Source organism: Cervus elaphus, chromosome 9 (assembly GCF_910594005.1).
Source record: "Cervus elaphus chromosome 9, mCerEla1.1, whole genome shotgun sequence".
Taxonomy (NCBI): Eukaryota; Metazoa; Chordata; class Mammalia; order Artiodactyla; family Cervidae; genus Cervus; species Cervus elaphus.
The window spans coordinates 45922622-45948310 of NC_057823.1; the positions used below are offsets into that span (position 1 = coordinate 45922622).

Sequence of the window (25689 nt, forward strand, 5' to 3'; positions counted from 1 at the left end):
ATGCCCTTCTCTAGGGGATCTTCCTGACCCAGGGATCAAACCTGCATCTCTTGCATCTCTTGCACTGCAAGTGGATTCTTTACCATTGCGTCACCTAAGAAGTCTTAATATTATACTGGAAACTTAAAAACAAATCCCCGGTGTGATAGAATTGGAGGCTAAATGTAAATCTAATGGCTGTTCACACTAAGTCGACAAATGCTCTCTTTACCACCCCCTCCAAAGACGCTCTGTCATTGGAGCAGGAGCCACAGTTGTAGCAATAAATAACCAGCAAGCCCTGCGTCTCCTCCGTCCTGCTCTCTCACTGGCCCCAGACAGACAGGCTTCCTTGCTGCGCCCCTGCCTCGGGGTCTTTGCAGGTTCTCTTCCCTCTCTTGAGAACACGCCTCCATGAGTGTCCACTCGTCTCTGGCACACGCAGCTCCTGCACTCTCAGGCCGTGGTTCAAATATCACCTTCTTAGAGAGATACCCTTAGCCATCTTCACAAACACTGTATCATCACCAGAAATTCCCTAAATCGCTTCCCTGCTTGTTTTGTTCACAGCACTTAATGACATATATCTCTTTCGTTTCCTTTGTTTACAGATGCATTAATCCCCTTCTTCTCTTTCTCCCTACTAGACCTTGAGCTCCATGAGCTTTTGATTGCTTATCCAATGCTTGCAACCCTAGAGCCTACACAAGTGCCTTGTAGGCAATCAGATTTTTTTTTAATGGGGTATAGATGCTTTACAATGTTGTGTTCATTTCTACCATCCAGCAAAGTGAATCAGCTATATGTATACATAAATCCTCTCATTTCTGGATGCCCTTCCCACTTAAATTACCACAGAGCACTGAGCAGAGTTCCCTGTGCCATCCAGGAGGTTCCTCATTGGTGATCTACTTAATACATAGTGATGAGGGCTGAGGGTTAATTTCATATCAAGGTTTTTCCCCCCTTACCATTCAATAATACCTGTTTCTGAAGTCGCATCTTAGAATGTGAGTTATCACCAGCACATCAACTTAGAGCGACCACGCTCATCTTAACCCTATTCTGCCTGAGGCCCTGCCGTGTCTCCCACATTCTCGCGTGGTCCTCACTGAAATGGGGCTGCACAAAGCCTTACTAGTAAAATTCCACCATCTGATTCTGGTGACTCAGCCCTGACATTACATTGAAAGTCAGCATCAGTACTGTGGCTGGAATTGTTTCAAAGGCTGAATGCAGTAATCAGAGCCAATATTCAATCAATACACTATTTAAACAAAAAGTGGGTACTCTGATCTCCTCACAAATATGTTTTTATTGATTCTTCTCTTTTTAAAATCTTTGCCCGTTTTATTTCAGTACTAGAAAAGGGACATTAAGCCATTTATTTGGAAGGCTGTTTTCTTTTTCATGTTGTTTTTAAATTGTTGTATGAAACAATATCATGCTTATTCATGCAAACCAAATGCCATAGTCAAAACAGTTTAAACTGGTGTTTATTTTAAAATAGTTTCTGCTCTGTTCTCCAGCTGATTTATCTGAATTTGCTTCTTACCCATTGACCTTTTGGACAAATTTAGTTGTGGCTCTGGATTTCCAGTGAAACTTTTTAGCATAAATATACAAACCCAGAATTATTCAAACTATGGAGATGATATCATTATAGTGTACACATAATGTACTTTTAGATATCTTCCACTTGGATTCGGCATCAAGATGTCTGTCTAGATAAAAAGAAGGATCTTTAAACAAAGCAATCTGCATTTCACCTTGAAAGTGCACTGACTAATTTGTTTGAGCACAGACATTGGATTATCCAGGACTTATGTTTGCTTTCCTGAGCTAAAAAGTGTCTTCTAACTTTACTGCTTGATTCTTCTGTGACTCCCAATCTTATTTTTATTATATTACCATTTTGTTCTAAAACACTTGTTTATTTCTTTGTGGAGAACAGTGTTCAGATACTACAGTTTCAGATTTGTTCTAGATGGTTTCTGTTCTTTTGTTCACGCAAGGCCAAACATTTCTGAGAGTTTTCAAAGAGATTGGAGTTCATTGAAAAGCAGCATTTTCTGTGATAAAACTCAGCACATATTAAAGATGTGAAGAAAAAGTCACTAAGGGAAAACTAAAACTCAGATCATGGGGAAAAATGAGAAATCGTTGGCAATTCACAAGTACACAAGGAGAAAACAACATAATTACTTATTTGCTGTGCTTTCTTCTTCCTTAGGCTTTTCTGGACTCAAAAAATATCAGAAATGTATGTGAATCCAAAGGTAGATGACAAGGAGTTGAAAGGTTGATGTTTGGATGTACGAAAGTCAAGGATGATGTTAGTGGTTAAGATGAGTGTGTCTAAGAAAAAGATTTATTTCCCATGATTCCCTACTAATTAATGATTGAAACTGCACACTTGAAAATCGTTTCTGGGACAGGGGTAAAGACATGTATTTCTGAAAAGCACTGCAACTTCTAGAAGGGAAGCTATATACCTAGATGCACAGTTACAACTTTTCTCTCTTCTGAAACACTTTGTGCAAACACTTTGTAGTTTTAATACAAATTTAATCAATGCCAGATCACCACTGCAGGGACTTCTTGTGTTAAAAGTTAATTTAATTAGATATTTCTTCTCTGATACACAGGTTCAAAGATGACTTTACCCTTAGTTCATCACATTAACTATTGTTTCATTAATAGAAAAATATCAAAATTTGATTCTGTTACTTTTTTTAGCTCAAAAATGCACAGTAATTATAGTAATTTATTATTGAAAATGGAAAAAAAAATTTTTTTCTCCCAATGCAAGGGACCAGGGTTCAATCCCTGGTCAAGGAACTAGATCCCACATGTCACAAAACAAGACCAGGTGCAGAAAAATAAATAAATATTTAAAAAATAAATACAAGTTTCTATTTCTTATGAGATTGTTTCAGAAACATTTCAGACCCATGATACTGAATTTTCATTCATATGTAAAATGGGTTTTACAATAATCAATGCTATAGCTTCATAGAGCATGACATTGAGAATAATCCTCACCAAAGACCAGATAGGTCTTAAGTGATATGACATTGCTGAATTTACCAGTCCAATACTGGTCTTCCGTTTTGTCTGTGCTACAGTAGTAAAATGTACAAATAAAAGATACCACAGTAAAAATAAAATAAGTACTGTGGTCAAGAAACCATGGTCAAAGTCCTGCCGCAGTTTCTCTGGACCTAGAGCTCCTCCAGGCTCCACCTGAGCTGCATCCCGGCTCCAACTCCCGGGGATGCCTGTGCTTCCTCACCCCTCTGCCAGCTTTTCAGAATTCAGGAAGCCTCCTCCAGCCCCTCCTAACAGTCGTGAGCAACAGTGCAAGCGAGGTGAGTGTGTGATGTGTTTACATTTTTAAACATAAAATTACAAATGCCAATAAATGATCAAATAATATGTGAATCTTCAAAACAAGACTTTAAAATATGTGAAATTGAGTGTTGTTTGACTGAAATTTGACAAAATATCCAAGACCGCTGACTATCATTGCACAACTTTCGTGTTCTGTTGAAGGGAAGGGATATATATATAAATAATTGAAAACTGATTTTGCTAAGATTAAGGTTAATAAAAGTTTACAAGATATGACTCAATTTTTTTTCCATTTAAACATTACCTTCCCTTCAATAGATTACCTTGATTTGTTCAATGAAAATTACATTGCTTCAACATTATCTTTAAAATTAAAAGATAAATTAGAATGAAAAATATAAAGAAATCAGAATGACTTAAATTAAGCTGAATGAAAATGCTTTTGAAGATGTAATTAAATCTTATTTATTTTCTATAAAGATAAGACTAATATTTATCTAGTTTAATATTGTTTACCTGCCAAAATAAATTACAGATATTAATACTCCACTCATATTTCATCTAAGGCTACCAATTTGAGAATGGTGCTAATTGTTTAACATGGTAAAATATTTGTAAAGTATTGTGGTCTTTTAAGATTGTGCATTCATACAATTCATATCCCATACAATATCATATCCCAATTCATACAATTCATATCCCATACAATATCATATCCCAAATTCTATGATAATGTGGGAGAAACTGATACTTTTATTCTTCTCACACTTTTCCATTTTGTTGGCATTTTCCATTACTTCTTTCAGAATGACTCGACTGCTTTGTTTATACAGATCCTGTGCCTTTCTTGTGGACATTGTTTCTAAGCATTTTATTATTGCTGTATGTATCGTGGAAAGATTGTTTCCCAATTCTATTTCTAGGTATGCATGCCTTGCTATCCTACAGATAAACTATTGATTTTTGTGTTTATAGCTTTTGCCAACTTTAGGCTTTAGCAAAAAACCTATTGAGCAGACAAGGCTTACTTTGCTGGATTTGCTGAAATAAGAAAGGAAAACACCCTGGCAGAATCTTAACAGCCCAGACAGGAAGAGTGGAGTGATGGGTTTGTAGGGTCTGGCTGGGTGCCAGATTCTCAGAGGAGTCTTGTGAAGTCGGGAACTCCTTGGGACCTGGAAGCATGTGAGACACAGTAGCTTTATTCATGTGCATACGAGACCAAGTTCTGAGCGGAGTTTGCTCAACAGTCTTGATAATTCAGGTGTTTTTGCTGATTTACAGTTGATATTCTGGGCTAAGTATTTCCCAGAGCCAGACTTACCTTGTCCTTCATTTTTCTCAGCCTTCATGTAGTGACAGGAATGTATCTTGGGGATGTATAGTTTCTGATCACAGGGAAAACCAAATCCACATGGGTTTATGCTCTCAGCCCCTCCCCCTTGACATCCATGTCAGCCCAGGATGGATATTACAACACCACTGTCTGCAAACAGAGCGATTTCCATCTTCACTGCTTTCTGGTGAGCTGTGGATATATGATAAGGCTCTGCTGGCAGTTTTTCAGAATTATTACTGTCAAATTTTCTATTTCTTTTTGCTCAAAGATCACTTGTTGGACCACTTGAAGGGACAAAGTCCATTTCTCAGTATTTAGGATTTTGGTGATGGCATATTTGAGCAAAGCGACATGGAATAATACTGAGAAAGATCCCTCTCAGGGTTTGTAGTCCTGTATTCAGCAGGAGATAAGGGTGTCCAAGCTCTATTTCTGTGAAACATGGGCTACAAAGTTGCCAAGTGTTGTTATTGTTCAGGCAGACATCTTCATGTCTAGGTTTGATGGGAGTTTTATTTTTCTGGCCACTTGACTCATAGCTTTGTCATTTACAAAGCACTTATTGCTTGATTCCAATTACACAGAAAATAACCTTTCTTATTGCAATGAACTAGCATCAGAGGAAGCTGGTTATCATTCAAAGGAATACAAGTAAAAAACAATAATTATACTGAACATGCATCTTAATCAAAAGACACACAAGGAGTGACTCAAAGCATGAAAAGAAAAATTAAAGATGGGAAACATATACACATTGTAGATAAGAGGTTTGAGTATCTGTTAATAATCTAGATTCTTAACTAAGTGAAGGAGAAAGCGAGGATGCAAGGGGAGAACACAGGCGAGCAGACTGAAAGAGGAGAACCCGCCTCTGATAGTGGGAGCTTGCTTCCTAGGTTTTCCGGAGAAGTTGTCTCCTAGGTGAGTCGTCATCTTGGTCGGTATTCTGGGATTAGGGCCCCTGAAAAACTGACTATAAACTTCTTGAGGGGCCTGGCTTGAGATCCCTGGACCCTCGAACTTAAAAGACGTATGCTCACTCCTGCTAAAAGTTGGGGGGGCAGGTTTTGAGTAGAGAACAGGAGTAGCTCTGGTGACAACTGAAGGCATTTTGTGAAGAAGCTGCAGAAATTCAGACCATGAAGACCAAGGTACAGTCCCAACAGATCTTAACGAGACAGTCTTAATTTATGAGAGTACGAACAAAAGATACCTAGATTTTTTTTGCTTGAGAAAAGTTGAAGGTGAAAGTGTTAGTCGCTCAGACATGTTTGACTCCTTGCAACCCCATGGACTGTAGCCTGCCAGGCTCATCTGTCCACGGGATTCTCCAGGCAAGAATACTGGTGTGAGTTGCCATTTGTAAAAATTTAATGAGCTGTAATTAATAATTTATGCACATTTCCACAATGTAAGCATGTTATGATTAAAGATGAATTTGTGCGATTGACCCTTACTGTCATATTGGAAAGTCCTGCCTACCTCCTGGTATACACAAATGTGAAATTTAAAACCTAACTTTAGAAAATATTTGAAGCAGTATTCACTTCCCCTACTCAAAGAAAAAGAAACTTAAATTTATTTAAAAAGTGTATCAATCTGATTGCCAGGGTGTGTTAATGGCCGAGAGGAGAGTATTCTACAAAGATTCTGGGGGCTTCTCTGGTGGCTCAGTGGTAAAGAATCCAGCTGCCAGTGCAGGCGACATGAGTTCGATCCCTGGTCTGGGAAGATCCCACGTGCCGCAGAGCAACTAAGCCTGTGCCACAGCTCCTGGGCCTGTGCTCTCGAGTCCAGAAGCTGCAAGGGGAGCCACCACGCACCACAGCTGGAAAAAAACCCACACAGCAGTGAAGACCCAGCAACACCATAAACAAATAAATAAAAATTTTTAAAAAAGGTTCTGTGCTGTACAGTAGGTTCTCACTAATTATTTATTTTATTCATAGTGTCCACAGTGTGTATATGTCCGTCCCAATCTCCCAAATCACCCAACCCCTCTGTCCCCCTTGGTGACCTACATTAGGAGGAAATTGAAAAGAAGAGGGGATATAGTTATACATATAAATGATTTACTTTGCTGTACAGTAGAAATGAACAGAATGCAGTAAGGTAATTATACTCCAATAATCTTTTTTTAAAAAAAGGAAAAAAGAGATTCTGGTCTCATGTACCATTTAAAACCTACCTTAAAAACAGATCTCTCTCTAAAAAGAATGAGTCAGGTGAAACCAGAGGTGGCCTTCAGCCTGCTAAAATATTTTAGGTGGTTTGTACAGTCACACAAGACAACACTTGTGAGTTTCTATATTGCACAAAAACAGCATGTCAAGGATTCAGGTTGGTTCAGTATCTCAGGCAACAATTCATTTTATAAACAAATATCTGATGAAGAGACATTCGCATGGTTCCCAGGAACAGACTACTTATTCTTCAGAGTCTGTCATTTAGGAATTACCCTGTTGGGAAGGCCTTGGTCAAGACAATGTCTGAACTGCCTTCCTATGTGGCCACTCACACACACTCGTCTGCCATGGAGTTCATCACATCTTGCTGACACAAAGCATTCTCAAGCTTCCCTGAATTACTTGCACAAATGTCCTCCCAGCCCGTACTTACCATGTGCGGTTTCTGAGTATAGAGAGGATGAAGTCAAACTAACAAAACTGCATTTTCAGAGTTTTAAAAGTTATCATATAAATATTGAAAACATGTCACTGGTGACACCTTGCTCCATTACACTGGATAAGAAGCAAAAGTGCGTCAGTCGCTTCAGTTGTGTCCAACTCTTTGTGACCACATGGGACACTAGCCCACCAGGCTCCTCTGTCCATGGAATTCTCCAGGCAAGAATACTGGAGTGGGTAGCCATTCCATTTTCCAAGGGATCTTCTCAACTCAAGGACTGATGATCAATAAATCAAGTCAAAACCTAATGTACACTTTTTATTGGCACTAAGGAATGTTGCTTTTGCTTATAAGGTCCAAGGACCTCTTCATGACACTTTTATGTTTGAGTATCATTTTTTCCCAATGCTCCAGGCCTTCACCAGACCTGTCCTCAAGAGAAACCACTTTTCGGAGGCTAACCTACTCAGGTTTCCTCACTGCCTAGTTGCCTTGGGGCCAGGAACTACCTACCTCTGTTCCGCTCCTGATCCCACATGGGAGAACGAAACATCTGGAGTGGAGACACACAAGTGGAAATTATCACAGGAGCCAGTTCTGGGGTAGGAAAGCCTTAACTGTAATTTATGAATTGCCAGAGCCTCAGTGGAGACAACCTGTGTTAAAAACTCCAGAAGGACCTAATGATGGAGGGGGGGACACCCACAAGATTGTGGGGTTTACCCTGAGGAGCTCAACCAGGTCCTCACATTAAATATCAGTGAGAAAACCCTTTATGCTCTAATAGAGAGAGAGCACTCTGTTCTGAATAAGGCTGCATTTGGGGAGACCTAGGAACAAGAACCTAACCCACCTGGTTAGGATCATCAGAGCCTAACTGAAGGAGCAGAGAGAAAGAAACAAAGTGAAATATATGAACAATTCGTGGTTGTTCAGTCACTAAGTCATGTCCGACTCTTTGGAACCCCATGGACTACAGCACTCCAGGCTTCCTTGTCTTTCACCATCTCCTGGAGTTTGCTCAAACTCATGTTCACTGAGTCGGTGATGCCATCCAACCATCTCATCCTCTGTTGTCCCCTTCTCCTCCTGCCTTCAATCTTTCCCAGCATCAGGGTCTTTTCTAAAGAGCTGGCTCTTTACATCAGGTGACAAAGTATTGGAGCTTCAGCATCAGTCCTTCCAATGAATTATTAGGATTGATCTGTTTGCTGTCCAAGGGACTCTCAAGAGTCTTCTCCATCACCACAGTTTGAAAGCATCAATTCTTCAGCGCTCAGCCTTCTTTATGGTCCAACTCTCACATCTATCCATGACTACTGCAAAAACCACAGCTTTGACTGGATGCACCCCTGTTGGCAAAATGATGTCTCTACTTTTTAATATGCTGTCTATATTTGTCATAGTTTTTCTTCCAAGGTGCAAGCGTCTTTTAATTTCATGGCTGCAGCCACCATCTGCAGTGATTTTGGAGCCCAAGAAAATAAAGTCTCTCACTGTTTTCATTATTTCCCCATCTATTTGCCATGCAGTGATAGTTGGACATGGCTGAGCGACTGAACTGAATTGAACTGAACTGAACTGAACATGGGACCAGATGCCATGATCTTCATTTTTTGAATGTTGAATTTTAAGCCAAATTTTTCACTCTTCTCTTTCACTCTCATCGAGTCCCTGTAGTTTCTCTTTGCTTTCTGCCATTAGAGTGGTATCATCTGGCCATCTGAGGTTGTTGACATTTCTCCCAGTAATCTTGATTTCAGCTTGTGACTAATCCAGCCCAGCATTTCACATGATGTTCTCTGCATAGAAGTTAAAGAAGCAAGGTGACAATATATAGCCTTGATGTACTCCTTTCCCAATTTTGAACCAGTTCATTGTTCCATGCCTGGTTCTAACTGTTGCTTCTTGACCTGCATACAAGTCTCTCAGGAGGCAGGTAAGATGGTCTGGTATTATTATCTCTTTAAGAATTTTCCACAGTTTGTTGTTATCCACACAATCAAAGGCTTTAGTGTAGTTAATGAAACAGAAGTAAATGTTTTTCTGGAATTCTCTTGCTTTTTCTATGATCCAATAGATGTTGACAATTTGACCTCTGGTTCCTCTGCCTTTTCTAAATCCATCTTGTACATCTGGAAGTTCTTTGTTCACGTACTGCTGAAGCCCAGCTTGAAGGATTTTGAGGATTACCTTGCTAGCATGTGAAATAAGCACAGTTGTGTGGTAGTTTGTACATTTTTTGGCATTGCCCTTCTTTGGGATCGTAATGAAAACTGACCTTTTCCAGTCCTATGGCCACTGCTGAGTTTTCCAAACTTGCTGGCATACTGAATGCAGCACTTGAATAGCATCATTGTTTTTAGGGTTATGAAACAATACTGGCTCGAATTTTATGCTCAATCTATATAAGACCAACGATAAACAAGAGATCCTGAGAGACACAGGGTGGAGGGGGTGGGGGACAAAAACAAAGCACCTTGTCTGCTGCTGAAATAGCTTTCTAGGTCCAAGATTGAGCTGCTCCTGCCTAGGGTGCCATGGCAGCAAACTGAAACTTACATGACTTTTGTGTCTCTAGACATGTTCCTCTTGACCAGAAACACTGCATATCCAGTCAGTCAATCCCCAAAGGCCAAACCGATTCTGGGATCTATACTCATTACCTTGCTTCTTCTCATCCTAAATGAGATTGACTGTTTTGCTCAACCAATCAGAAATTTTCTATTTGTCTCCTTCTTGTTCTTCATTCTTTCTTAGAAAAGTTTCTTGCCTCTCCCCCATTTTGCAGTTTTCCAAATGGAGGCTGTTTGCTTCATGAGGGGTTAAAGTTTGTTTGTATTTCCTGAATTTTCTTTAATCATTCTCTAATACCTTAGAGGAACAAACCTAAGGATTACATTTGATTTCTCAGGATCCATGAAAACAAGAAGAGAGTACAGTATTTAATGTTGAGAAAAAAATAACCAACTTAGAATTTTATATCCTGCAAAATTACCTATCAAAGATGAAGGAGAAATATAGACTTTCTCAGACACACAAAGACTGAGTGAATTTGTTGCCTTGGAAGAAATGGTACAAATAACTTGTTTAGAGAAGGAAAATAACAAATTGTTTATACAGAAGGAAAAAATAGTTGTTTAGAGAGATGGTCAGAAACTCAGGCCTGCATAAAGTAAGAAAGAGCATTGAGGAAAGAATAAGTGAAGTCAAAATAAACTTTTATTTTTAATATTTCTCATGTATCTATCAGATAACATTTTGTTAAATAATACTACCAACAGTATATTCAATTATGTAAGCATATATTATATACTTATACACGCTTGTATATGGGCTTCTCAGGTGGCTCAGCTGTAAAGAATCCGCCTGCCAATGCAGGAGATGCAGGTTCGATCCATGGGTCAGGGAGATCCCCTGGTGAAGGAAATAGCAACCTGCTCCAGTATTCTTGCCTGGGAAATCCCAGGGACAGAGGAGCCTGGCAGGCTACAGTCAATTGGGTCACAAATACTCGGGCATGACTTAGTGACTAAACACAACAACAACATGCTTGTATATAAATTCTAAAATTGACAGCAAAGATTCAAGGGATTGAAGGAAGGGACTAGGATTATTTTGTTATTTTAAGGTATTTATACTACCTTTGAATTATGACATTATTTGAAAGTGGCCTTTGATTAGCTGTAAATGTATGATGCAAACTCTAGGGCAACCATTAAAAAAAGTAAAAAATATATTTAAGTGATATGCTAATTAAAAGGGAGAAAATGACATCACACAAAATGCTCAGGTAAAATCACAAAGGCAGAAAAAAATGTCAAAAAAATTAGATGGAAAAGGGCAACAAATAAACTACAATAACAAATATGGTAGATACTAATCCAACTACATCAATAATCACTTTGAAAGTCAGTGCTCTAAATGACCAATAATTGATTGTAAACTGGATCAAAACAGCAGACTCAATCATACATTGTCTATAGGAAACTCACGCTGAGTATAAAAACAAACAGATGAAGGAAAATACACAGGTAAACAGTAGTCAAGAGAAAGCAGGAGTAGCCTATTAATTTCACAGAGAACAAACTTCAAAGCAAAGAAAGGTATCAGGGATAAAGAGGGCATTAAATAATGATAAAGGGATCAATTATTAGGAAGACGTAACAATCCTTCATGTGAATGAACCTAATAACGGATAAACTGTGTGAAGGAGAAGCTAATAGAATTGCAAAAGACATAGGTAAATGCACTATCTGAGCTGGAGATTTCAACAGCTGTCTATTAGAAATGGACATATCAACAGGCAGAAAACCAGGAAGGACACAGTTAAACTCAACAATAACATGTAGGAACTTCCCTGGTGGTCCAGTGGTTAAGAATCTGCCTTATAATGCAAAGGACACGAGTTCAAACCCTGGTTCAGGGCTTGAACCAAATCCTTAGTTCAGGAACTAAGATCCCACGTGCCAGGGAGCACCTAAGGCCGTGTGCCACAACTACTGAAGTTGCATGCTTTAGAGCCCACACCCCCCAACTACTGAGCCTGCATGTTGCAACTAGTCTGGAGCTGCAACAAAAGATTCCACATGATGCAATGAAGGTCCCGCATGCCACAACTAAGACCCCACACAGCCAAATAAATAAATATTTTAAATGTAACATTCATCAGTTGGCTACAGTTCACAGCTATGAATTATGGCAACAACAGAACACACATTATTCTCATGCTCACAAGGAAGATTCACAAAGATATACCATACCACATTCTGGGTCACAGACACACTTTAACAAATTTAGAACAACAGAAATCACATAATGAACTTCCCTGTTGGAACCGTGGATAAGAATCCACGTGCCAATGCAGGGGACACAGGTTTGATCTCTGGCCCGTGAAGATTCCATATGCCACAGAGCGACCGAGCCTGTGCACCACAGCTATTGAGCCTGTTCTCTAGAGCCCATGCTCCACAACAAGGGGGGCCGCCTCAATAAGAAGCCCATGCACCACAAATGGAGAGTAACCCCTGTGTGTTACAACTAGAGAAAAGCCCACACAGCAAGGAAGGCCCAGCACAGCCAAACGCGCATTCTAAAAAATGAAAGGAAACTACCAACCAATATCTCTCATGAACATAAACGTAAAAATCTACATGAAAATATTAGCAAATAGAACCCAACAGTGTATAAAAATAGTTATACACCACAAGCGAGGGTGGTTTATCCCAAGTATGCAAAGTTGGTGCAACACTTCTATTAATTTTAATTTTAAAAAGAATAATAATGCATGTAACTCTATGGCTGATTCATATCAATGTATGACAAAACCCACTGAAATGTTGTGAAGTAATTAGCCTCCAACTAATAAAAAATACAAAAAATAAAAAAATAAAAATAAAAAGAATAATAATCCTGGTTGATCATATCCAGCTTTTAAATTTATCTTGTTAAGTAAAAAGATAGAAAAAGCAATAACTCAAAAGTACAGCCCTGAGGTGTTCACTTCGGCTCCTGTTAACATTTGTGTCTGCCCCAGATTCATGCGTTAGATCTTTTTTTTTTTTTTTACAAAAGTTTATTCTTAAATGTACAATAGGTTCCAAGACAACACATTATTCTAGCTATAGGCGGCAACAGATATCATGGCAGGGAATCCAGGTGTTTAAACAGGAATGGAACTAAGGGTCATCACTGCCTCAGGCGCAAGGGAACAGCTTACTTTTTGCTAGATTTCTTAATTCCACCAGTGGCCAGGGGGCCTTTCCCCGCGGCCTTTGCTTTTAGCTCCTCGAGTTTCTTCTGCTCCTCCTTCTGCTTCTGCTTGAATGCCTTATCTTCCTCGTCCATCTCCTTGGCTTGCTTCTTGGGCTGCTTCAGGGGCTTCTTCTTGCCACCTTCGCGGCCCGACATGGCGCCTGCCGCCCCTTCCCCAGACCCTGCCACCTCACGCGTTAGATCTTGATGCCCATATGATGATATTAGGAGGTGGGGCCCAGGGGAGACACTTCATCATGAGAGTGGAGCCCTTGGGAACAGGGTCAGTGCTGTTTCAGAAGGACCATGGACCTCCCCGTTTCTCCCTGTGAGTCCACATGGACCCGACCCTGACCCTGACCCCAACCACACTTGGCCTTCAGCCTCCAGAATCATCTATTGTTTATAAGCCTCCATGAAAGTGAAAGTGAAGTCGCTTAGTCATGTCCAACTCCCACGACCCCATGGATTGTAGCCTACCAGGCTCCTCCATTCATAGAATTTTCCATGCAAGAGTACTGGAGTGGGTTGCCATTTCCTTTTCCAGGGGATCTTCCCGACCCAGGGATCGAACCCGGGTCTCCCGCATTGCAGGCAGATGCTTTACCTTCTGAGCCACAGGGATGGCTGTGGTCTTTTGTTATAGCAGCAAAAGGGACCAAGGCCCTCCACTCACACTACTCTTATGAAAAAGGTTCTCTGTGTGTTATGCGTGCTGTGTATGTGTTCCCTGTGTGTGTTCTGTGTATATGTTGTATGTGTGTTGTGTATGTGTTCTGTGTGTGGTGTTGTGCAGAATAAGGCCACTGAGTTTCACATTTTACAGAGATGAGCCCTAGTAGGTGATCAGACAAGCAGTTTCCTCCTTCCAAGCTCTTTGCTCCAGATCATCTCTCATTGTCATAAGAGTGATACTCTCTCACCCATTCAACAATTTTAATTGTTGCATGTTGGGAGACGTGGTAGGGACTGAAGTTCTGATATTCCACGTTGGGTGGCCCATGGTTGTAGTTGTGGTCCTCCTGCTGGAGTCCTGGGCTCTGGGGACCATCTGATGTAGGCATGTTCTCCATGTTGTCACGTCTACCACCAGAGACCATCATAAAGGCGTTGGTGATGAAGCTTGCTTTGTCCTTTTTCATGATGTCTGTTTTCCTTGGGGATCTTGAGCAAGTATTCAAGTGTCCTGAGTTTGAGAAGCTGATTAAATCACACACATTCATCCTCAGGAACTTCCATGTAAAAGCCAGTCTGATGGATCTGAAGGATTGTTTTCTTTCTACATGAAATTCTGTGGGCATGCACTCTAGTTCTCTAGATGAAACTTGCCTACCCATGCTCTTTGATGGTAGCATGACTACTAGCTTACTCAGAGACCTGAGACTTAAGCAAAGGAACAACACTGAACTTGGGTTCACAGGAAGTTCTAAAGCTCCATGTGCCCAAGGGAACAGAGTTACAACATACTGCTTGTTGCCCTGAGGACTAAGAGCCTTCCACTCTTTCGGATGTAGAATATCCAACACCCTTTTCATGCACGAACTGTGAAAGACAAAATATGTGCAGCTTCTTTCTTACGTCCTTAAATTATTGAAATTATCTGATAAAGGAAGACACTAATTTAAAATATCATACCATACCTGGATCTAGTCAGCAATTTTCCAATTAAAAAATCCCATGGCAACTAGCTAATTTGCCTGTTTTGCTGGTTGGATAAATGTTTTAATCTGTGCCCTGTCTTAGATTTACAGTGATACATATTAGCAAAGCAAATGTTAGTTATCTGCACGTGTATATAACTGCTGCTATGTGAATCCCACATACATGACATTTTTATGTATTAAGTAGCCTCCCTCAGCATTAACACTGCTGGAGAAATCTAACTCCAAGGTTATCATCATTAAAATGCAATTAAACATTTAGTAATCTCTCCCTGAGATTTACAAAAGAATTCAACAATGTTTGCATCAGAGCTTCTTCGGTTCCTTATTTTTCATAATTTCACATTTAATATCATGTTTCAGTTTTATCTAAAATAAATACTTTGCTAGAAATTTTCATGTGATGAGAATTAAGAACCTTTCAAAACATCATGCTACTTTCTGCCTCTCTGTTATTAATCATTTTTATGAGTAAAAGACACAAAAAGATCCCTGATTTGTGTCCTGCTTACAAGAAGGGCTGGACGATGGCCATTCTGACTGGTGTGCAGTGGTACTTCATTGTGATTTGCATTTCTAATAATTAGTGATGCTGAGCATCTTATTATGTGCCTGTTGTCCATCTACTAGTTGGGGGTGAACTTAACTGTGTTTTCAAACTGTGAGTTTTAAATCATTATAACTAGGCTCAAACATATCTTTACTAATCAAAATAGGAACCATTAGGATCAACACATTTTTGCCAATGAGAAATAAGTTTGTTTACTTCTGTAGCAAAAAAAAAAAAAATTATTGCTTCCGGGTATGATGAACTCTTGAATAGCATTTTCTGCATCCTGCTGGTTGTGGAAGTGTTTTCCCTGCAAAAAGTGGTCAAGATGCTTGAAGAAGTGGTAGTTGGTTGGCAAGAGGTCAGGTGGATACACAGTTGAGACAAAACATTGTAGCCCAATTCGTTCAACTTTTGAGGTATTAGCCCGTGTGACCTGCAGTGGGGCATTGTCATGGAGAAGAATTGGGCCCATCCTGTGCATCAGTGCTGGCTGCAAGCCTTTCAGTTTTCAGTGCATCTCATTGATTTGCTGAGCATACTTCTCAGATGTAACAGTTTCACTGGGATTCAGAAAGCTGTAGTGGATCAGTTCCGGCAGCAGACCACCAAACATTTACCATGACATTTTTTTCTTGCAAGTGTGGTTTTGGGAAAGTGCTTTGGAGCTTCTACTCAGTCTATCCACTGAACTGGTCTTCAACAGTGCATATTTTGGAAAACAACACATAATAAATAATATCATTGAGATTTCTGCTATTATAAGCCCATCTGGGCAAAGTGTATGCTATATTACACATATATTAATATGTGTGTTGACTTCCCTGGTGGCTCAGATGGTAAAGCATCTGCCTATAATGCGGGAGACCCGGGTTCGATCGCTGGGTCGGGAAGATCCCCTGGAGAAGGAAATGGCAACCCACTCCAGTACTCTTACCCAGAAAAATCCCATGCACGGAGAAGCATGGTAGGCTACAGTCCATGGGGTTGCAAAGAGTCAGACGGGACTGAGCCACTTCACTTAACTATTGCATGACCTGAAGAGAGAAGTTACATTTTGAAAAGCTCTCATTTGAGGTTCAGCAGAGAAAAAAGTAACCTTCTGCTAAGTAGCCGTTATAGAATAAGTAGAACACAATAACATTTAGGAGCCTTAGCTTCCATCCAGGAAAGAGAGGAGTAAACAAAGCAAGTGAAGCATCCTTTCCGTTGTCTCAGATCCCTAGACACATGAGCGGGGATGAGAACAACTTTCCTGCTGGTGCTTTTATGTTGGGAGTAAATCCTTCCTCCTCAGCTAGGAGGGACACTGTGTCTCAGAGGTGGGCGAGGCCGTACAGAATGAGAGGTGAAGCATTTCAGCATCAGAACCAGAAAAGACAGAGCTGCGCTGGACAATCACAGTCCACAAAAGGACTATGAAATGGATTTCACTGTTTGTGTTCATTCCAACTTGGCCAATTCTTTCTGTATTTTCTTAGAGTTTCCATAGAGACAGTGTTACAAAATGATCCTCTTCTAAGCCACAGAGAAACAACACAGACAAGAGAACAAGGAAACGAAGAGAAGAGAGAATTTAATTTAAGCTTACAATGACGGGAAATAGAAAAGAAATCCTTTTGCTGGTGTGATTACTTGGAAAGGCACTAATTTTGCTAAACAGACTTTTCTGATAGCACTCAGGAGTGGCCCTGCACTTACTGTTCTACCTCAAGCCTTGAATAATCGAATTCTGTAGAATGAAAATTCTGGGGAGAGCTATCTAAATGCTATTTTACAGGGAAACATTGATTATTTCCCCCCCCAAGTATTATCTTTTAAAGAAATTATCAAAGTTATACATATATGGGAGAAAATTCATAACTTACAACAAAGCAAACAGAAAGTTTTAAACATTTTCTGCGATTCCATTACCCAGAGAAAACAGTCACTACTGATATTTCTATCATTTCTGATTAGTGTGTGTGTAGACATACACACAGTTCCTTGCTGTCTCTCCACAGCATTGGGCTTCCCTGGTGGCTCAGAGGTTAAAGCGTCTGTCTGCCATGTGGGAGACCTGGGTTCGATCCCTGGGTTGGGAAGATTCCCTGGAGAAGGACATGGTAACCCACTCCAGTATTCTTGCCTGGAAAATCCCATGGACGGAGGAGGCTGGTGGGCTACAGTCCACTGGGTTGCAAAGAGTTGGAAACGACTGAGCGACTTCACTTTCACTTTCCACAGCATTCCACTACATCCACTTCCTGCTTAGAGCCATGTGTATTGCTGTGTTTTTAAGAAACAATTTTAAACTATTATGCAAACAAAGCTTTAAATATAAAACTCAAATGATACGCTCATTACTTCCTTCTGAAGAATTCCAACTACTGGAATTGTTTGCATGTATGGCTTCCGTAAAATTCTCTTTAGGTGTAAAAATTACCTCATGGGTTCGCTTGGTGGTCCAGTGGTGAAGAGACTGACTGCCATTGCAGGGGACATGGGTTCAATCCCTGGTCCAGGAATATCCTAGATGCTGTGGAATAACTATGTCTGTGCTCCACAACTACTGAACCTGTACCCAGAGCCGATGCTCCGCAACCAAGGAGCCACCGCAGTGAGAAGTCCACACACCACAGCCAGAGCGTAGTCTCCACCTGTCACAGCTAGAGAAAAGCCTGAGCAGCGATGAAGACCCAGCACAGCCAAAAATAAACAAACAAATTAATTAATGAAAATTGAATTACTTCATTTGATTTTTAAAACCATCTTCTGAGCTGGGTAGGCCCACTCTGACCATGGTTAAAAGTTTATCGTGTGGATGAGTAAATTGAAGCTGTTTAATGGAAAGCCACACTTGAACGGAGCGGTATCACCATAGATTCTGTGTGATTTTACAGTAGCAAACAGCAAAGATACCCTTAGTATATCAAAGTGTTGTTGAGTGTAGCAGCTGTAATAAACTGACAAAGTCAAAGTGAAAGTCGCTCAGTCGTGTCCGATTCTTTGCAACCCCGTGGACTATACAGTCCATGGAATTCTCCAGGCCAGAATACTGGAGTGGGTAACCTTTCCCTTCTCCAGGGGATCTTCCCAACTCAGGGATCAAACCCAGGTCTCCTGCATTGCAGGCAGATTCTTCACCGGCTGAGCCACCAGGGAAGCCCAATAAATTGACAATCTCCATGTAGATGATTGTGTGGCAACAGGCTAAGAGTGGTGTGGTTGGGTTTAACACAGATGCTCTGTGTCAGCTGCAGGCTTGGATCCTGGAGAGGCTCCTGGAACTTTTTGTTTTTGCTTTTTTAACAAAAGCCACCGTGTAGAGCCACTTTAAATTATCACAATTTTGCCTTCCCTGATGTCCCATTTTCCAGTTAGTTTTGCTGAATACATGCCCCCCGCCACCCCAGACCAGTCTGTCTTCGGCCACTGGGCAAGGAGTAGACAGCACTAGGAGCTAATTGTGCTCCAGCTAATGAAACTGTGTACAAGCCCCGGTGTCCTCGTCTACTGAAGTAAGATGCTGACTCAAGGTATGACGAACCTGTTTGCAGAGCAGCAGTAGAGACACAGACTTACAGAACAGATTTGTGGACACGGTGCGGGAAGGAGAAGGTGGGCCAAATGGAGAGAGTAGCTCTGGCATATATACACCACCACGTGTGACACAGACAGCTAGTGGGAAGCTGCTGCCTAGCACAGGAGGCTCAGCGCTGCTCTGTGATGACCTTCAGGGGTGGGATGGGGAGGAGGGAGGCTCGGGGGGAGAGGATATATGTAAACTTAGCTGATTCACCTCACTGTACAGCAGAAACCAACACACGATTGTAAAGCAACTATACCCCAATAAAAAAGACAAGGTGTGTTAAAAAAAAAAAAAAGACATCCCTCTGGACCTGCCATGTACCTCAGACAAAATAAGCAATAAAGTACATTTTAATAACCTTCAAAAGAAAAAAATGTTAAATATTTCAATTTTAATTTTAACCCAATACAAACTACTGTACTGAATGCCATTATATCACTTAAATGCATAAATTTTATACATACAAAGTGCTACTCAACCTGGTGATGCAGCTTAATAATTAACGTGAAGCCCTGTAAATACCTGGATGGATTTAATAACCCCATAAACACAGAAGTTCCAGTCTACTAATGTCTAATATTGATATAATTTTACACATGCAATTATCTGCATTTGGTGAGAACGGTCTCTAAACATAGAAGATTAAAAGGAGCAGACACCAGATGCACAAAAACTATGCCTTGTGTAACCCTGCCCCGTGGGAAACGGCAGGGATGAAAGGTAAGCCCCAAGAGGAGTCTCAGCAGGTAGAGAACCCACCTGAAATACAGGAAACACAGAAGACGCAGGTTCCATCCCAGCGTTGGGAAGATCCCCCGGAGAAGGAAACGGCAACCCACTCCAGTTTTCTTGCCTGGAGAATCTCATGGACAGAGGAGCCTGGCGGGCTACAGTCCATGGGGTCGCAAAGAGTCGGCCATGACTGAGAGACCAAGCAGACACGGGAGGAAGTCTGAGTAAAGTTACAGCAACTAATTAGGGCTGGCACATTGTATGACAGCCACTTTGGTCCTAAGATTAACTCATATCAGTAGAAACCCAGTGTAAAGCATGTTAAGGATTACCTCAAAATAAAGTTAAGTCCTAGTGAAGGTGTAAAAATCCATCCATAGCTAAAAGAAAATAAGCTATGAAATAAAATTAACACTGTGTATGTTACATATGAAAGTTAAGAGAATCTTGAGAGTTCTCAACACAAAGAAAAAATACTTTTCCTATTTATTTAATGATGTATTTATATAAGATTGGATGTTCACTAAATTTTTTTCTGGTAATCATTTCATCATGTATGTAAGTTGACTTATTATGGTGTGTATATTTTAAAATTATACAGTCTCTATATGTCAATTACATATCAATAAAAGAAAAAGACAAGTTTTTAAGTTAAAAATAAAATAATAAAATAATAAAAATATATAAATAAGTTATGAAGCTGACTTTAACACTTCTGATTATACCACAATGAAGATCCACACTGGATTAAATATCCCTCTATGCTTAGCCCTACATTAACATAATTATAACAACAAAATTATTCAGCAGAACAGGATATGCATCAGCCTAAAAGTCAGAGAACTTGGCAGTGATTCACGCTCCTCTAGAGGAGCCTGTTTGATAATTGACAGACTCTGGTAAACCCCATCCTCGGGGAACCCTGGTGAAGAACAGCAGAAAGCATAATTACCATAATTATCAGATGTTCAGTCAAGGCCTAGCCCACGGGAAGGGAAGATGGAGGCTACATTTTGTACCTTAGGAACATACCTTACAAAAAAAGTTTTTAGGAAATACAAAAACCAAAGGAGAATTTAGCAGTAAATAAAGAATAGAGAGCTTGATTGAGCCATTAAGCACACAGTCATCCCCTCCAATATCAATTAACTTCATAACCCATTAATAAGCTCCTAACATACAAAAGGAGATAAGTCCTGACAAGATGAACATCCTGGAAAGTGTGCTTGGATGGATCAAAGTGAAGCCTAGAGGAGATTTTAAATCTCAGAACACTTTGTGCTAAAACCAACAAAACTCCCTACCAGATTCAACTTTTATAAGTAAATAAAAGACTCACTTAGCATCTCTGTGTAGAAGATAGAAATTTAAAGCTGGTGTTATGGACAAAATATCATAAAGGATGATAAAAGAAGTTAAATTTCCTGGAGCCAGAGGAGCTGCTTATGGACAGTTTATAAGAACTCATCCTATGATTTATGAGTAAAGCTAATAAGCCTTATAAGCCTGGTGATAGCTGGTTGTCCAGAAAAGAACTTTAGTTCTACTTTAAATATTACTTTAAAATGTAATTTTTAACATAATTTTCAATGTTATTTTAAAAGATATAAGTTTTTAGATACAGGTTTTTAGTTACAGGGTACAAATGTCTCTGGGCTTCCCTGTTGGCTCAGTAGTAAAGAATTGCCTGACAATGCAGGGGACTTGAAGATCCCTGGGCTGGGAAGATCCCCTGGAGGAGGGCATGGCTACCCACTCCAGTGTTCTTGCCTGGAGAATCTCCATGGTCAGAGGAGCCTAGAGGGCCATGGGGTGGCAAAGAGTCATACATGACTGGGTAACTAAACAACAACAACAAATGTCTCTAGAGAATAAACATATACAATACCATAGTTTAAAAGCAGTTATCAATTAAGAAAGCATTCAGGGTCAACTGCACAATCACCTAAATACAATAATAAATACATAAACTACTAATTAATACCAGACTAATTTATTAATTATACACAAATACACAGAAGAATTATACAAAAAAGATCTTAATGACTCAGATAACCACGATGTTGTGATCACTCACCTACAGCCAGACATCCTGGAGTCTGAAGTCAGGTGGGCCTTAGGAAGCATCACTATGAACAAAGCTAGTGAAGGTGATGGAATTCCAGCTGATCTCTTTCAAGTCCTAAAAGATGATGCTGTTAAAGTGCTGTACTCAAGAGACCAGCAAATTTGGAAACCTCAGCAGTGGCCACAGGGCTGGAAAATGTCAGTTTTCATTCCAATCCCAAAGAAGGGCAAAGCCAAACAATGTTCAAACTACTGCACAACTGCACTCATCTCACATGCTATCAAAGTAATGCTCAAAATTCTCCAAGCCAGGCTTCAATAGTACGTGAACTGTGGAACTTCCAGATGTTCAAGCTGGATTAAAGGCAGAGGAACCAGAGATCAAATGCCAACATCCTCTGGATCACAGAAAAAGCAAGAGAATTCCAGAAAAAACATCTACTTTTGTTTTATTGATTAGGCCAAACTTTGACTGTGTGGATCACAATAAACTGTGAAAAATTCTTAAAGAGGTGGGAATACCAGACCACCTTACCTGCCTCCTGAGAAATCTGTCAAGATTCAGGTCAAGAAGTAACACTTAAAACTGGACATGGAACAACAGACTGGTTCCAAATTGGGAAAGAAGTATGTCAAGGTTGTATATTGTCACCTTGCTTTTTAACTTCTATGCAGAGAACATCATGTGAAATATTGGACTGGATGAAGCACAAGCTGGAATCAAGATTGTTGGGAGAAATATCAATAACCTCAGATATGCAGATGACACCATCCTTATGGCAGAAAGTGAAGAGGAACTGAAGAGCCTCTTGATGAAAGTGAAAGAGGGGAGTGAAAAAGCTGGCTTAAAACTCAACAGTCAAAAAACAAAGATTATGGCATCTGGTCCCATCACTTCATGGCAAATAGATGGGGAAACAACGGAAACAGTGAGAGACTATTTTCTTGGGCTCCAAAATCACTGCAGATGGTGACTGCAGCCATGAAATTAAAAGACACTTGCTCCTTGGAAGAAAAACTATGACCAATCTAGACGGCACATTAAAAAGCAGAAACATTACTTTGCCAACAAAGGTCTGTCTAGTCAAAGCTACGGTTTTTTCAGCAGTCATGAATGGATGTGACAGTTGGACTATAAAGAAAGCTGAGCACCAAGAACTGATGCTTTTGAACTGTGGTGTGGAGAAGACTCTTGAGAGTCTCTTGAACTGCAAGAAAATCAAACCAGTCAATCCTAAAGGAAATCAGTCCTGAATATTCATTGGAAGGACTGATGCTGAAGGTGAAGCTCCAATACTTTGGCCACCTGATGCGAAGAAGGGACTCATTAGAAAAGACCATGATGCCGGGAAAGATTGTAGGCACGAGGAGAAAGGGACAGACAGAGGATGAGATGGTTGGATGGCATCACTGACTCGATGGACATGAGTCTGAGCAAGCTCTAGGAGTTGGTGATGGACAGGGAGGCCTGGCGTACTGCAGTCCATGGGGTCGCAAAGACTTGGACAGGACTGAGCGACTGAACTGAACTGATTAATTAACAGAAGCAATACTGTTCATAACATAAGAAATGTTTCTCCTTGCATAAAGCTTATATCAGAATGCATAAACCCACTGATAGTTAACAGTAAAATAAACCTAAACCAATACCTAATTATTTACTAAAACAATTGTTAATCAGCATGTTACTGAAACAGTACGTGGGATCTGGCTGCTTGCTGCTCAAAAGCCAATGAACAGGCCAGGTTGGCAGACAGGAAACTGTGCTTTATTTTAGATGCCGGAATTGTGGGGATCGGGGTGGCAGACGTCTATCCAAAGACCATTCCCACCACCGACAAGCAGGGGTTGAGAGCTCTTATAGATGGAGGCGGGGGGTAGGGGGTGGGAACAGAGGAGGGGGGACTACACGCAGAAACAGCACAGTCAGCTCTGATAGTCATCTTGAAATTGGTCATCGGTGGTCTGACCAGTGTCATCCTGTTTTAAGTACAGTTAATCTTCAGTTCCAGGGTCAGTTTGTTCCCATTTCTTTATGGCCAGTGTTTTGAATTGTGGCAGCTCACGTCCTGGGTTCAGTCTGGTAATCATGTAGTTAACTTTTCCACCTGGTGTTTTGGTATCTATAAGACAGCTCACAGGATGTGGCTCAGAATATTATCTATAGACCTTGAGAAAGAACTAAATGTCCTTGACCATGCTTAATGACAGCATTGTTATTGTTCACTCTCTTTTGACTGTTTTCCTTTGTTTCAGCATCTCATTTCTCTGATTAAACTTACTTTTTGACTAAAACTTTCCACAGACAAAAGGCAGGCGGAGGACATGGTGTGGTGGGGGAGGACAACAGGGTCCTGCTCGGTTTCAAGCACAGACACACATTCAAGGAAAGAGTAAAACAAGTGAATGAACTCAGCAATCACAAATCCTGCCTGTTTACCAAGATCACTGCCTCTCGTAGTTCTGGTATCAGAGGTACGGCCTGCCTGGTGACATCTCTCTAATGTCACAGGATCCTGTCTGCAGACATGTATCATGGCCATGTATTCTCTGAATAAGGACTTGCAAGAATGGCCAGGTATGGGTCTTACCAAATATTTTAATTAAAAATTTTTGGTTTTTATATTTGCAATTAATTTATTTATCATAATATTTGGCAGGGTCTGGTCTGGCACATGGGATCATTTAGCTGTGGCATGTGGGATCTAGTTCTCTGACCACGGAATGAACCTGGGGCCCCTGCATTGCAAGCACAGACTATTAGCCACTGGACCACCAGGGAAGTCCCTACTGTGTCCTTTAATCACTGAAATTGACCTTCCTGGGAAGAGGTGGGAATAAAACAAGAAGAGAAGGTCCTACAAAACATTGATTTATCCATTAATCCAAAATATAATCAAATTTTAAGGGAAAACATAGCATGTCCTCTGCCTGCCTTCTGTCTGTTGAAAACCTTTAGACTCCCAGGCTTCTGAGTTCCAAAGAGTACACTTAACAAGAGAAATGAGAACAAGCAGAAAGGAAGGAAAACTGTCAAAGAAGACAAAACAATAATTTAGCCATTAAACAAAGTCAAGGACTTTGGGCTTCCCTCATAGCTTGGTTGGTAAAGAATCTGCCTGCAATGCACGAGACCCAGGTTCGATTCCTGGATTGGGAAGATCCACTGGAGAAGGAAATGGCAACCCATTCCAGTATTCTTGCCTGGAGAACCCCAGGGATAGAGGAGCCTGGCAGGCTACAGTCCATGGGGTTGCAATAGTCAGATGCAACTAAACCACCACCAAAGTCAAGGACCTATGTCCCTCCTCAAGGGCTGTAGATAATATTCTGAGCCATGACGTGTGAGCTGTCTCATACACGCTGAAGCCCCCACCAGGTGGAGACGTTGACTGCAGGCTCCATAAGCATGCAGGCTCCAGACCCGTTAGAACCAGAAGGTGATGATGCTGACTCCCGATGACCTCACCACCAGCCAGTCAGGAGAACGTCCCTGAACAGATCACCCACTCCATAACCCCCTCCTTAACTCTGGCTTTAAACTTCCCATGAAAGCCTTCAGGGAGTGTCAGCCTTTTAAGCACGGACTGCCCTGGACTCCTTGCTCAGTGCCTGCAACACATGCTTCCTTTCCTTCACCACAACGTGGGGTCAGTGGACGGGCTTCACTCTGCCGGGGCCAGAATCTCAAGTGGGGTTCAGAAACTGCACGCCAAGGGTTATCGGTCATTCAGCAGAACATGGAGCACAGCTGCCCCAAGGCACCTGACCTCTTATGAACGAAACAAGAGGAGACAAAGGACCACAGGTAAATCAGGGCAACACCCTCAACTCGGATGTCAGAAATCTCAGGGGAACAGACATGTTACTGCAAAAGGAGAGAGAGGAGGTCTCCGAGTACACACGATCCTGATTTGTGCTGAGGGGTGAGGCCCACACAACCCCCAGACCCTGCACCTGAGGTCACATGTGGACACTCTCGAAGGTGACCCCACCCCCAGACCCTGCACCTGGGGTCACATGTCCACAGTCTCCAGGGTGACCCCCTCCCCAG

General features: G+C 40.9%; 1 protein-coding gene across 1 annotated transcript; it reads right to left on the reverse strand.

Moving 5' to 3' along the window:
* Window positions 1-12853: 12853 nt before the first annotated feature.
* LOC122700976 (translation machinery-associated protein 7-like) lies at window positions 12854-13241 on the reverse strand. Its single transcript, XM_043913999.1, has one exon. The coding sequence runs from the start codon at window positions 13208-13210 to the stop codon at window positions 13016-13018; it is 195 nt and encodes a 64-aa protein (XP_043769934.1). The 5' UTR covers window positions 13211-13241; the 3' UTR covers window positions 12854-13015.
* Between the last annotated feature and the right edge of the window lie 12448 nt (window positions 13242-25689).

Excerpts from the sequence above, each read along its gene's own strand:
- LOC122700976 (XM_043913999.1), bottom strand. The coding sequence starts at position 13,210 with ATGTCGGGCCGCGAAGGTGGCAAGAAGAAGCCCCTGAAGCAGCCCAAG.